The 13,601-nt window shown below is 45.0% G+C and overlaps 1 protein-coding gene across 2 annotated transcripts in view; it reads left to right on the top strand.

Annotated features, from left to right (window-relative positions):
* Nucleotides 1-13,601, top strand: part of Ptprt (protein tyrosine phosphatase receptor type T) — a 1,048,660-nt gene that overhangs the window by 863,611 nt on the left and 171,448 nt on the right. Inside the window, exon 14 of one of the 2 annotated variants that reach the window (XM_027945220.3) lies at nt 8,635-8,691. The exons of the other annotated variant lie outside the window; for it this stretch is intronic. Coding sequence (XP_027801021.1) covers nt 8,635-8,691 — 57 coding nt within the window. The remainder of the gene's footprint in view (nt 1-8,634; nt 8,692-13,601) is intronic. 2 annotated transcript variants of the gene reach the window in all.

Here is a 13,601-nt window from a genome sequence, read left to right as displayed (position 1 = left end):
AACAGAACAGGGAATGGGAGAGGCTGAGCAAGAATCTGTCTTAGGTAAAGTCAAACAGAGGCTAGGTCTGCAGGAGAGTATTAATTCTTCCAAAGTTGTCCTGTCTTGAGGCCAGAAGACCAGGATTGGTACTCTTTCCCAGGGGGACCAGTCTTTGACGCTTCTCCCTCCTTTCCCTTCCATCTACCCAAATCACTTAGGTGGTTCTAGAGGAAGTGGAATCCTTGCGCCTTGGACAAATCTCAGGAGGAAGTCACAGGTGTGAGTCCTAATAGCACAAGGGTACACTGACCTGAAAAGAGAACCAGGTGTGGAACCAACAGCCTCTGCTCTACCTACCATTGGGCTTTTAGTATATGCAGGATATACTACTACATCCTTGGGGTGAGAAGTAGCAAAATGCTAATAGAATTGCCTCAAATTGGAAAGCAAAAAAGCCACTTCAAAGCCCTTTGCTTGGCCTACTGTAGCCCTGGGAGTCAGTCTACTCAGCTGTAGAGAAAAGCCGGCAGCCATGGGGTAAACAAGCATTGTCTTGGTTTAGAAACAAAGCTATTATTCAGACGTTGAAGGGAAGGCAGTGGAAAACCAAGGATCAGAAAAGATTGATTTAAAAGTTAGGTTTTGCTCCTGCAGTTAAAATAAGAACTGTGAGAAAGGGCCAGGGAGAGAGGGCATTTAGAGGCAAGCATTGAACAGTGCCTTGTCCTGCATTTGGAAGATGAGGGATGACCTCAGCCTAGGCAGCAAGTTGGAAATGTAAGGCAAATGTGCTCCAAAGAGATTCTTGAGAAAATGGGGCACGTGAAAACTTGGGGTGGGGTACTTAGAATTCAAAGGTGCTGAAACCCAAATAGGAGACAAAACAACCCTTCTCATGGGAGAAACATCATCTCATTTGGAGGAAGATACCTCAGGCTGCAGCCACTGAAGGAGGGGACAAGAATCTCAGTTCATGCCCTTCTGACCCAAGTATCTCAATTCTTGCCTCAGAACAGGCCAAGGGGAAAATTGTTTCTGACCTGGTTGCTCAATTCTGCAACCATACCAGTGAGTTCCTCTTGGAGAAACGAATGTCAAGTTCCATCCAAGATCCCTCACCCACTGATCCTCCTGTCCCCTGGCCCAAGCCTCACAGAAAGACCCTTCTGTTCACTTGCTACTTCTTTTTACCCATAGCCCTGCCCCAACCAGTCTCTCCTGCCTTTGTGGCCCCTTCTGGCACTCTGGGCTCATGGAGCTCTTATTCACTACACTGCAACACAACGGTTTTCTTTCAGTTCTTTAAGTACGTTAAGTCGCTTCCGGCCTCAGGATGTTTGTTCATCCTGAAGTTCTCCGACCACCATCTGTGCCTGATGAACAGATACACATCTTTTAGACAGCAGCTTGAGCCTCACTTCCTAAGAAAGACTTGCAATCTACTATGTATCCCCAACATTTTTCACTTTAAACCTACATCTTACTTTTCCTTCAAGCATCTTAGCATGTCTCTATGTATTTGCTCGACCATGTGTTTAATGTGCTTGACTCTTAAGTGATGTAGGTGTAAGGACTGTGCCTATTTTGAACACTGTTTCATTCCCAGATGTTATCATGCATTGATATTCAATAAATTGTGTTGAATGAACAAATGGACAAATGGGTACATGGATGGATGGGCGGGTGGATGAATGGGTGAATGGATGGGTGGATGCTTTAAAGGATCAGTGGATAGATGAATAGATGATTACTTCAGTAGATCAATGGATCAATGGATAGATGGATGGAGAAAGGACCAATAGGTCATTATTCTTCCATGGTCACATTTTTTTTTCAAATGCAAGATATATGTCAGGACAGGGTTCTTGGAAAATAGGAGTAAAATTGAAATAGAGGGCCAACTGTCTCATAGATCCATTAACAAAGAGCCCAGCCAGTCTCTGCTTGTGTCCTTATTGGGAGAGGAATCTCACTCCTTCCTAAGAGAGTTCCTTCCACTTTTGGAAATTTTAGTTGAAAATAACCTCAATATTATGGGTACAAATTGGCTCCTTATTAGTCCTGCTCATCAATCCTCAAGTCCACATAATCCTGCCTTTTCAACTTCCAGAAAATAAAAATAGTTTCCTCTGATCTGGCCCCTGCAACCCCACCCAATCTCAGATATGGCCATCCAGGTATAGGCTTGCCTGCCTTCCGTTTGTTGGATCTACTCTGGCCTCCAGCAGGCAGCAGTACTCCCATCTCCGGTGCCAGCCTTCATGGGAACACAGCTGGTTCTGCAGACTCCCGCTGGGTGCACAGGAGTGGCAGTTAGAAAAATCAGCTTTGATTTGATTTGCAAACTGAGCCGAGTCATGGAGACAAAATAAATCCGGAAACCCATAAAGCCATTTGCAGAGTTGCTTTGCAGAAGACAGGCACAGTTTTAATCTAGTAAACACTCTCTAACGATCCCATTAAAACAACCCCCTTGGAGTAGGTGCTGAAAGCTGGACTCCAGAATAATGAGGCACGAGATGAGTGGCCAGTGTCACCAGGAGTTCTGTTCTGCATGGTGCTGGTGAGGGACTAATACCGTGGTCAACGGCAATAGGCAAGAGACGTGGGTGATGGTCTTTTGTAAACAGGCCTTTTTCCTTATAAGGGCTAAGATGGGAGTGAAGCATTTCATCCAGCATTTTTCTCTCCTCTCTCCATAATGGGTCGTCACTCCTGCAGGGACTGTAGGGACAACAAATAGTCATTCTCCAGGGAAAGGCCCTCATTTTGCAGATGATAAGACTGGGGCCCAGAGGGTGCCATAGGTCCAGGGCTCCCTTATCCGGTATAAGGTATGAGAAACCAAATTAGATGACCCCATCCTATATGGAATCTTCTGCCTGACACAGAGCCTCCTTGAGGGTGACATGGGAAAAATAGGAAGTCAGGGGCACCTGTGTTCAAAACCTACCTGCAAAACTTAGTTATTTGACCTGAGACAAGTTGTTTTGACCACGCAAGTGACTTAACATAGGAGCCGACCGCATGATTTTAAACCCAGGGTCACTAATCTGGGTTCAAGAACATAACTGATTATACAATGAGCGTCCTTTTCTTCTTCTTGGCCTTCGGAGGCTCTGAAAGAGATCCAGACCTACCAAGCGTAGATCCTGTCCCCCAGTTCTCTGAAAGGCAAAGCCTGGACTCCAGTCACCACTCATAAAATTCTACACATAGGCCATTTGACAGATGGACCCAGGCCAGATTCAAAGTGCAGGAACTGTTGGGGTGCAGGGATCATGCTGGCCTCAGCTTCCAGTACTGGACCTTTGCATCTATAGATCATTGTGTTTAAATGAGATCCTATACAGCCGTGATACATTTTTTTGACCACGCATAGGATTTTGCTCATCCATCGGCTAGCCTTTGATTATGACACTGTCCTTTCCTCTATACTTGTCTGGTAATTTCAGGAGAGACCCAGGACTCTGATATACCCAAATCTAGCTATGGCAGCTGGGTCAGGTCCCTAATGAAGGATCACTTGTGAGAGGAATAACTGTAGTGAGGTAGTCTCATGGAAAACTCATGGCTGTTGTTCAGTCTTTTTAATTTCTGTCAAACTTTCAAAGGGGGAAAACTCAAAGTGCGTATTTGAAGGGTTAGAGCAGGGCACTGCTGTTCTTCTCTAGCCAAGTTCAATGAGTTGAATTTTCCAGTCTGAGGGTCGTGAGACTTGCAGGAGTATAACCAGGTCTCCTTGACTCTTGGAACTTTTGCTCTTATCCAGTGTCTTCTAGGTCTTAAAATGCCAATGGAATAACATGGCTTTTTCTAAAGGTCTTGTAAGAAGATGGAAGGAAAAGAAATATATCATAAAACACCAAAAAATAACTTAAAGATGACCTTTAAATATTCCAGTCCCTTCTTTAATAATTTTCTTTACTACAACAGCTGACAGAGCTCTCTGGTTTCCTTCTGTCTTTCCCCTACCTCCCACCATAGAGATTGGTTCAAACTCCTGCCATGCACTCCCTCTCCACACCCCACTCAGGAAGACCAAAGCTAGTCCAGGAAAACAAAAGCCAACACTGACTCTTATCCTTCCAGCAGGTACCTGGGAATGCCTGTCCGTCCCTCTCAACTACAACTGCAGACTTGAGACACCTGAGTTGGCTTTAACTCAAAGATGTTGTTTCAAAGCAGATGAATCTTAAAAGGAGAAAAGGAGGCCACTTAAAGCCAGGAATGAGGGAAGAGGGAAATCTGAGTTAGATTGGATTAGAAATAAAGAAAATTTAAAACCCATTAATGGGTTCTCAATGTAGTGCTTCAAGGGGGGAAAGGAGGCTTGCAAAAATTAATCACCTATTCTGTGCCAGTCACAAGGGTGTGTTTGTTGACATGAGGTTACAATGAGAGGGCAGAAGGAAAGCCCACATATTGTACACTAAATAAATGGAGGTCTTCACTGTTATCCTTGCTCAAGCCATGAAGCCATATATGCTCAGAAGGGGTAAACAAAAAGCTCAGGGTCTCTTAGAATTATTACTCAGATCCAATTCTATGGCACCATTTGAATCTTGTTAATATCATAGAGTGAGTGAGACTCCATGGACCACTGGCAGAGTCCCCTGTCTCCATTTGTCAGCCCCTTCCCACGCCTCTTTTCCAGTAATAATTGATGATACAATTCTTATGACATGATGGTCTTCAGCCTCCATTCAGTGATGTCCATGTTAAAAACTAGAATCTGGAGTTGAAGGTGAGATGCTCAAGGATCCCTCAGCTTTCTTTACTTGCACAACATATTGAAGCTAATAAGCCAAGAAATTAGTTTGTCTTCAAGGTTGTTTGCTCCAGGACCATCTGTACCCCAGCAGTATCTCTCTACATTCAACATACATTGCTTTAGAAGGGGAAAAAGTCAGAAGGGAAGTCTGGAAATCTGAGTTAGATTGGATTAGAAATAAAGAAAATTTAAAACCCATTAACAGGTGCTTCATATTCTGGATTCCTTCTTTATTGCATAATCTCAGTGTTTTCATTCATGGAGGACACATAGACAGAATTACACTGGTCAGGACCTAGAAACAGCAAAGAGAGAAAAGTCATGAAATCCCTAGTTTAAAAAACGTCACATGGCAGGGAAACCAGGAGAAACCTGAGGAAGCATGAGATTTCCAACTCTTTTCTAGTTGGATTGGTCAAGATAGGATAGGCTTTGCTGAACAAGTTGATGCTCAAATCTCAGTAGCTTAATACCACAAAGATTTATCTGTTGCTGTGCCATCTAGAATATATGTGGCCACCACAGGTGAAGAGAAACCCTAAAAGTGGTAACTTTGGTCTTCACCACACTTGGAAATGACTCACATCACTTCCACTACAGTTGTCTTGATAAAAAGTGGTCACATGACACAGCTCAAATGAAAGATGACTAGGTCTCTGCCATATGCTACTGGTAAACACCAGTGACACTGTAAACACCAGTCAATGCTAGTACAATATATATAATATCATTTTATATTTCTACTTCCCCTTGTGTTTTGCTGAGACCCAGAATCCTCCTCTTCTTCTTCTCCACCCCCTTGTAAAATCTCTCCCCATTCCAACTTTCTATCTGTCCATCTGTCCCCACCCCTGTTAGCTGACCATTACTGCTAAGCAGAACTTGGGTTGTGGCCCTGGAGGTTACAATCTCCTCTGGGTTTGCCAACCAGGCTAAGATTTTAACTGTTTTCCATTTAATCCTTAAAAATCATTTCATGATATACCTATTATTAACCCCACCTTATAAGTAGAGAAGCTCAAACATAAATGTAGATCATTTTCTAAGTGATATAGCTAATGAGTGAAAAATACTGAATCAGAGTTTCATATATTCAATTCGTTTTTAATAAGCATTTATTGAGTGCAACTTGATCTTGACGTGTGGTCCCTCATTCCTTAGAGATTAGGAACTTAATCTTTGGATTTGGACAGTCTTAGAGTCTAGGCAGGAAAAGGTGCTGAAGTGCACCATGTCTCAGTTTCACCATCTATAAACCAATGACAATAACACCATTTATTCTGCAGTGTTAATGCAAGAACTTAATGAGCTAATGCATGCAAAGTGCTTAGTGCAATGCCTGGCTTGTAATAAGCACTCAACAGGTAGCAGCCAGTGGGAGAGCCATCCAATATATATCAATCCAGTGTGATTAAGGCTATGATGAAGGTAAATTCAGGATGCTATTGAAGCAGGGAGAAGGGACGTGTAAATCAACTTAGTGCATGCTTTCTCGAAGTGTGTGGATGCTAAGGCAAGCTTTGAAAGAATGAAAATCATCCGTATTGGATAAGATTGAAGAATAAGAGAGGAAGGTCTTCCAAGCCTGGGATGTGAATATCTGGAGACAAGCGAGTATGGACCTGAACTAGAATGGGATGAGGCAAAGACAGGATGGCTAGTCTCCCAGATAAGGGTTGGAGCAGTCAGAGGAGTAACTGTAGTGGTGTGAACTGCCAGGCCACCAGGGCAGCCCTGTAGTGCACACGTGAACCTTGTCCCAAGATGGTGGGAGTCTTGGTGCTGCTTAAGCAGACTGGATATTTTTTCAGAAAGGACACTTAAATTGCAGTTCAGAAAATGGGCTGAGGCAGAGACAAGGTTGCAGAAAGAGAGGACAGTAAGTCAAAATATTTGAGCCCTTCTTCTCTCAAGCCTTTGATTTCTTTTTCTGACATGTGAGGCCAACAGTCCTTGTCTTGACTGCCTCAAAAAATTGAGGACAGAAAAAAATGAATAAAAATAGCCACTTAGAACAGGGGTTAGCAAGCCTTCTGTAAAAGACTGGATAGTAAATATTTTCAACTCTGCAGGCCTGATGGTCTTTGTCATACCTATCAACTTTGTCACGAAAGCACAAAAGCAATCATAGATAATGCCTATGAGTACAGATGTGTCACCATAAAACTTAGTTTATGAATACTGAAATTTGAATTTCACATAATTTTCATGTGTCACAAAGTATTACTCTTATTTTTTCCCCAACCATTGAAAAATGTAAAACATGTTCTTAGCTCCTGTCCGCACAAGAAACAGAAGGGGCTGGATGTGGCTCACGAGCCCTAGTGTAATGACCCCTGACATAGAAGGTGTTTGGAAAGGGCAAAGCTCCCTATAAATTTAAGGGAGGAGTGTTATGACTACTGTTTACCAGTGGTAAAATTTTATAGTATCATAAAGGCTGTCGATCAAACTCGCCATTTGTGTTAGTTTTGAAATGATATATTTCCACACATCACTTGATCTAGGATGCCCCATCTCTTTCTGCATTTTGCATAAGCACCTTCTGCAGTTTTGTTGCAGGAAAGAAACTTCTAGTTTCTGACCAAGTACAAGACACTTCCCACACTTCCGAATCACTTTCATTAGAGGCCAGGGGTAGGTTTAGAAGGGCAAGAACATCCAAACCAGGCAAACCCGGGTTTGATTACAGCCTTTGGCAGTTACTAGTTTTGTGACCTTGAATATGTTATGTAAATGATCTGATTCACCATGTATTCATTCATTCATTCATTTATCCAACAAATATTCATGGAGTACCTACTACGTGCCAGGTATAATGCAAAACACAGTGGAGATTACAGAATTAAGGAGATACTTATGAAATAGTGAGGTCACTGTAATGAGAAAGGAGCATTTGGGTGTTGTGGAAGATGGAGGGACATCTCTCCTAAATCTGTGAGACACTAAAAACTCCCTAGGAAGGAGTTACAAACCAACACCTGAAGGATGAGCCATGTCAGCCAGGTTGGAGAAGCAGGAGGGAGTGTTTTTCATGCAAACTGGCTGCCTAGGAATGGCCTACAGACAAGAAGGTAGGGGACTGTTGATGGTGGCAAGTTGTTCATTTTGCTTGGGGCAGAGCAGAGAGTACGGGGAGATGAGTCAGGAAGGCCAGGCAGGGATCTCATCTCTGAGGAACCTGAGAGCTGGGTTCAGGTGTTTGAAGTTTACCCTGAGGACAGTGGGGGCCCTGATGTATTTCAACCAAGGGATGAAGAAGAGGTAGAAGGAGAACAAGACTGGAGGCCAGAAGACCAGATAAGAAGCTGGTGCAAGTGAACCACAATCCAAGCAAAACACAAGGGTGGCCTGGACCAAGTGGGAATGAAACTCAGGAGAAGGGGGCACCTTCGAGAGCCTTTCTGGAGTAGAGTTAATACCTGGTGATTGATCACAAGCAGGAGGTAGGAAGGAAGGAAAGGGAAGGGCAATGCCCAGGTCTGTAGACAAAATCTCTGTGGGTGGTGGCACCATTGGTGAAGAAAGGGAAGACTGGGAGAGATGAAATTTGATGGGAAAACAGACATGTTTATTTATAACACTTCTGACCTTTCTGGGTTGTCCTAACTCTCAGAAACATTGGGCATGAGACACCACGAAGGGCACCTGGCATGTCACAGGTGCTTGATAAATGGTGACCCTTTCGCTGGCTTCATTTTTTAAAATCTACTTCGAGCCCTTGTTTTGTTAGATCATGATGTTCTTTTGCTGGGCAGGGTGAGCTCTTCAGAGCCACAGATTTGCAGTTCTGTTCACCGTACCTCACGTGTTCATGTGTGTTTCTTTCTCTCCTTCTCTTCTGCATGCTGCCTGGGGATTGGCTTCCTTGTGGTCAGCACCAATGGGCAGCGCCCAGGTGACCCCGGGGACTCCACTCTGCCTCCTCACCACAGGTGATCACCAGAGGTGGGCGGGTGGGAGGGGATTGGGAGTGGCCCAAATTCAGTGGGTCCTCCAGGCCAGGTGCACCAGAGAGGAACCGGCAGTCCCTTCATCCCACCCTCCCATCCACCCACCCACCCATCCACCCATTCATCAATCCAATCACACACCCATCCACCCACCCACCCACTCATGCATCCCTCTATCCATTCTACTAATGCTTAGTGAGCACCTACTATGTGCCAGGCATTGTTCAGGTACTGAGGGGTATAGCAGTGAGCAAAGGAAGAGGTTTCAGTGCCTCTCTAGGAGGTGAAACAGGCATTGGGCCAAAAAACTCCACAAATAAATGTGCAACTGTGAGTAATACTATGGGGCAGAGGGCCCAGTGCTCAAGACCAACACACCTGGAGCTCAGGGAGGGCTTCCCAGGAGAAATGACAGTGGGGCTGTGCTCTGCTGCTGTGAATGAACTGACCTAACAAGTCCATGGTTAGGAAATTAGTCTCAGATTACCACTGGTCCTGACGCTGCTCCTTCATGTGATCTGCCCTACTGTTCCTACCTGTTAAGTAGGAGTAATGCTGCCTACCTCTTAGGGGACACTGTTTGCATGGTAAACTCTACACGGATACAGTCTTCTGAAGTTGCATTCTAAGACTACACAAGATCATAAATGGCAAAGGAGCTGGAAGAGGAGCTCCCAGACTAGGGTAGGGTATTTTTTCCAATGTAAATACCACCTCCTTTCTTCATTTACTGAAATACACGCCTCTCGCTCACATCACGCGTGGGTGAGGGAAAGGGTTCCCCTTGGAGGGATGGGCTGGCTGTGAAATAAAAGCTATGAAAGTAGTACCACAAAATAGACACGAAAGACCAGAAATACATTTTATGGGGAGGGGGGGCAGTGACGAGATAAGATGACCAGGTGGCTAACAAAGAGGGAACCCTTGCTGGCTCTATTTATAGCAGTGCAATCAAAGGGGATTGGTAGGTAAAAAGTTTCAGGGTGGGAGGAGTCTTGCCCAGGTGCTTGCTTCTTCACAAAGAACAGGATAGGGGTGGGAGTCAGCAGGATATTTGGTTCTTAAGGGATCATGCCCATCTCCAAGTGCTAGAACTTGGCCAGTGAGCTAAGCCAGACACCACATGAACCAGACATTCCTCAAACCAACGGGTTCCTACTGGGAGTTCCTGATACCAGGCTTTCCTGCCTAATGGCTTCAACGTCGCTTTAATTCACGCACTGTTCAGATGTCCACTGTTCACTGTTCCCGCACATGCCATCCTGAAAAGGATGCAGAACCCATCTATAGCATGGACCATGGCATCCGTGATGCCCACTGCAATACCTTGGAGAGGAACGACAGTCTGCTGAGGTATCTCTTTAAGTGGAAGTTTCCTGGCATTCTTAAACCATTATCCGTTGCCTCTCTCCAAGTGCCTTGCTCAGAGAATGGCCTCCTCTCTATTAACCTGACTGGTCAGTTTATCACAGTGGGAAAGAGGATGCGGTGGGCAGTGAGAACATGAGTTGGGCCATCCAGTACCTTCACAGTTCACACCACCTTTCCCAAACCCAAACCCATCAGTTGGTGCATATCTTGGACTGGGTTCCCTGGATGTTGACCTGCACTGGGGATTCTTGTCAAGATTATTCAAGGAGGAGTATTCTCAGAAGAAAGAAAGGGCAGAAGATGAAACAGGGCAGGGGACAAAGCTAAGGGAGGATGCATCAACCTGAGCCCACAGGGGTTTCTGAGGTGTGATTTGTTTTGCAGAGTTGGTCCCACTTTGAGGCACGAGGGCGGCACCTACCCCATGACACCAGTCAGCCATTGATGGTTGGTACCATGGAGGTGCATGACCTCCAGGAGACTTGGCTCCCCTCTCTGCCTGCAGGACTTCTCCAGGGCAGGAGGCTCCCACAGCAGCTGGAGAGTGAATACCCCAGGCGGTAAAGGCAGAGCCCCAAAAGCACCCACTGTGGTTCAGTGTCATCGATGCTGGGAACCACCATAGCCCAATGTGACACTGCCAATGCCTCGGGAATTTCATCTCAACCACTCCCTGGGTCTACAACCTTGAGCAAGTTACATCGCTTTATTTCACCTGGAAGCTAATTATCCCACTTCAGAGAACCACATTAAAGATTAAATTTGATAACCCTAGAGAGGGCCCTATAATAGTAGCAGCACATATCAGGTCTTCAAATGGCCGTCCCCAGCCTCACCCTTCCCCCAAGGGAGGCAGGAACTGCAGATGATAGATAATGAGAGAGAAGTCTCTCTCGTCACTGTTCCCACACCTAATTGATGGAGGAACAAGGCTTCTCGGGAGTGTGTGTCAGCAGCTCAGTATCTGCCGGGCCATTGTTCTCTGGGTTCTATTCAACCTGAGCAGCCAGATAATGTTTTCTTTAAACAGAGCCAATCCTATATCGGGCACATTTGTTCTTACCTCTTGCCTTCCCAGACGTCTGAATGTTCCTCCTCTGACAGGTTTATTTCATTGCGTTCCATTTATTTCCACCTGTTTCTCAGCTTCGTTTGATGGGTGAGGTGCCTGCGAGTCTTTCTCTTTGAGCAGGCTGTCCCTAGCAGAGGGCGTTTTTGTTAATGTCCGTCCCCTGGTAGCAATAATGGCTGATGTAAATAATAACTGTCCAGGTCTGAGTGATGGGGATATTAGACTGTAAGCATGGGCAGCTCTTTTCCCAGCCATTGCCGCCTGGAATCCCACACAGCCACAGGATGTCGCAGGGGCGGGCTGGCTTTTGGTGGGTGAGTTGAAGCTGAGTTGGGCCTTCAGGTGGCTGCCTCCTGGTCTGGTGATTCTGGTTATTTCTCTTCTCTGGTCAATAGTCTCTTCACCTGGAGGAGGAAGAATAGTAATAATGCCCACAGCCAAGGTTAATCATGAGAACTAAGCGTGATTACAGTGTAATCTTTAGTCTTGGTCAAACTAACTCCAGCTAGTTCTTCAGGTCACCCTGAACTAGTGGCCTTTCCTTCAAGGGATTCAGGCTTCAGAGCAAGGTTTCTCAGCCTCAGCCCTGTTGACATCTGGGGCTGGATAATTCTTTACCATGGCAGGCCTCCCTGTGCACTGTAGGATGTATAGCAGCATCTCTGGCCTCTACCCACTGGATGTCAAATACCATATCAACCCCAATTGTTACAACTGAATATATCCACTTTTATTCTCAACTGTCCCCTGGGGACTAAAATCACTCCCTGCTGAAACCTTTCATAGTGGCTCTGTTCAGTAGAAATAGAAATTGCCCTGTGTATGCAATTTTTAACTTTCAAAGTCACATTTAAAAAGCAAAAACAAAAAGATGAAATTTGTTGTTATTATTATTATTATTATACCAGGGATTGAACTCAGGGGCACTTAACCACTGAGTCACATCCCCAGCCCCTTTTATATTTTATTTTGAGAAAGGGTCTCACCAACTTGCTTTGGGTCTCGCTAAATTGCTGAAGCTGACTTTGAATTTGCGATCCTCCTGCCTCAGCCTCCCAAGCACTAGGATTACAGGTGTGCACCACTGTGCCCAACTGAAATTAATTTTAAGACCATAATTCATTTAACTTGATATATCCAGAATATTATCATGTTAATAAGTAACCAATGTGTAAAAGCTATCAATGAAATATATTTTACATTCCTTTTTGTACTTTTTTGAAATCTTATCTGAATCTAAATTTAGAGTATGTCTCAAGTTAGATGCTGAGTTTTAATGGTTAAAATGAACTATGTTCCTAAAAGAGAGAAAATGGTATGTCATGAGTAAACATACTTTTCATTGCTTCAGTTTTTAAATTTACATTAATTGAAATAAGATTTAAAATCCAGCTCCAACCACTTGGTGTTGGATGTACAAACCTAGAGGTGGGATTTGTCTTCATTCTCTGGGTCCCTAGCTCATGAGCAGAACAGTGTATGTATGCACAGAACCACGGCGCTGCCGGTGTTCAGTGCCCTTTGTTCCATTTTGTCCCCCAGGAGACATTTTTCAGTGTCTGGAGATGGGTTTGGGGGTCACAAGTGGGTGTGGGGAAAGCAGGCATCTATAGAATAGAGGTCAGGGATGCTTCTGTCACAGAAATAAGGCACAAGCCCCGTCTAGGCAGAGATGGACATTTTTCTATGGTGGACTCACTTGTGGCCGAAGTGGACGAGTGACTAGTTAGTTGTTATTTCGCCTGAGACAATGGACTCTGTCAGGGGCCTACCGTTGCAGGAAGAATGCCTCTTCTCAGATCTCTCCTGTAGCTCAGTCAAGCCTCTATCTCTGGACACGATAGGAGACAGGCAGTGTCCAATCTGAAGGCCAGAGTGGATGCACTCTGAGTCTTTTCCAGGGGTGCATCCGGACTCACTATCTTGTTCATGTCCAGGGCCCACAAGGAGGGCTTTGGGAGAAGCCATCACCTGGAGCCCACCTCTGTTCCTTAAAAGGGAGACTTTGAGTAAATCACTTGGCCTTTCTAAGTCTCAGCTTCCTCATCTATGACATATTAAAGATGAGTCCTAGCTCGGCTCTGCCCCATCATAGCAACAGCAATGGAAGAAAGAGGTGCCATCCTTGCACAGCTCTAGGTTTAAGAAGGTGCAAGGCCAGCTCCCCTTATTGTTCCTTTCTTCCTTGGGCATCTCATGTCAAAATTCATAGCGTTATTTTTTTTTCTGTCAATCATTTAAGTGGAGGTCTTGCTCAAGGGACAAGATTCAAGCCATAATATACTCCCTGAAAGTGTTATGCAAATGCCCTAAAGATGACCTTCCCAATGTTGATAATCCTAGACCCGAGCCCACAGGAAAGGTCTGCGTGGGTGCAGAGAAGATGGAGAAACAGCACAGCAGCCTCCCCAGGTTCTCTCGCAGGGCCCTGCAGGCTTGGACAGCCTGG

This window comes from Marmota flaviventris, chromosome 2 (assembly GCF_047511675.1).
Source record: "Marmota flaviventris isolate mMarFla1 chromosome 2, mMarFla1.hap1, whole genome shotgun sequence".
Classification (NCBI taxonomy): domain Eukaryota; kingdom Metazoa; phylum Chordata; class Mammalia; order Rodentia; family Sciuridae; genus Marmota; species Marmota flaviventris.
Note: the sequence above shows the minus strand (reverse complement) of the source record. Positions and strands in the feature narration are given on the sequence as shown.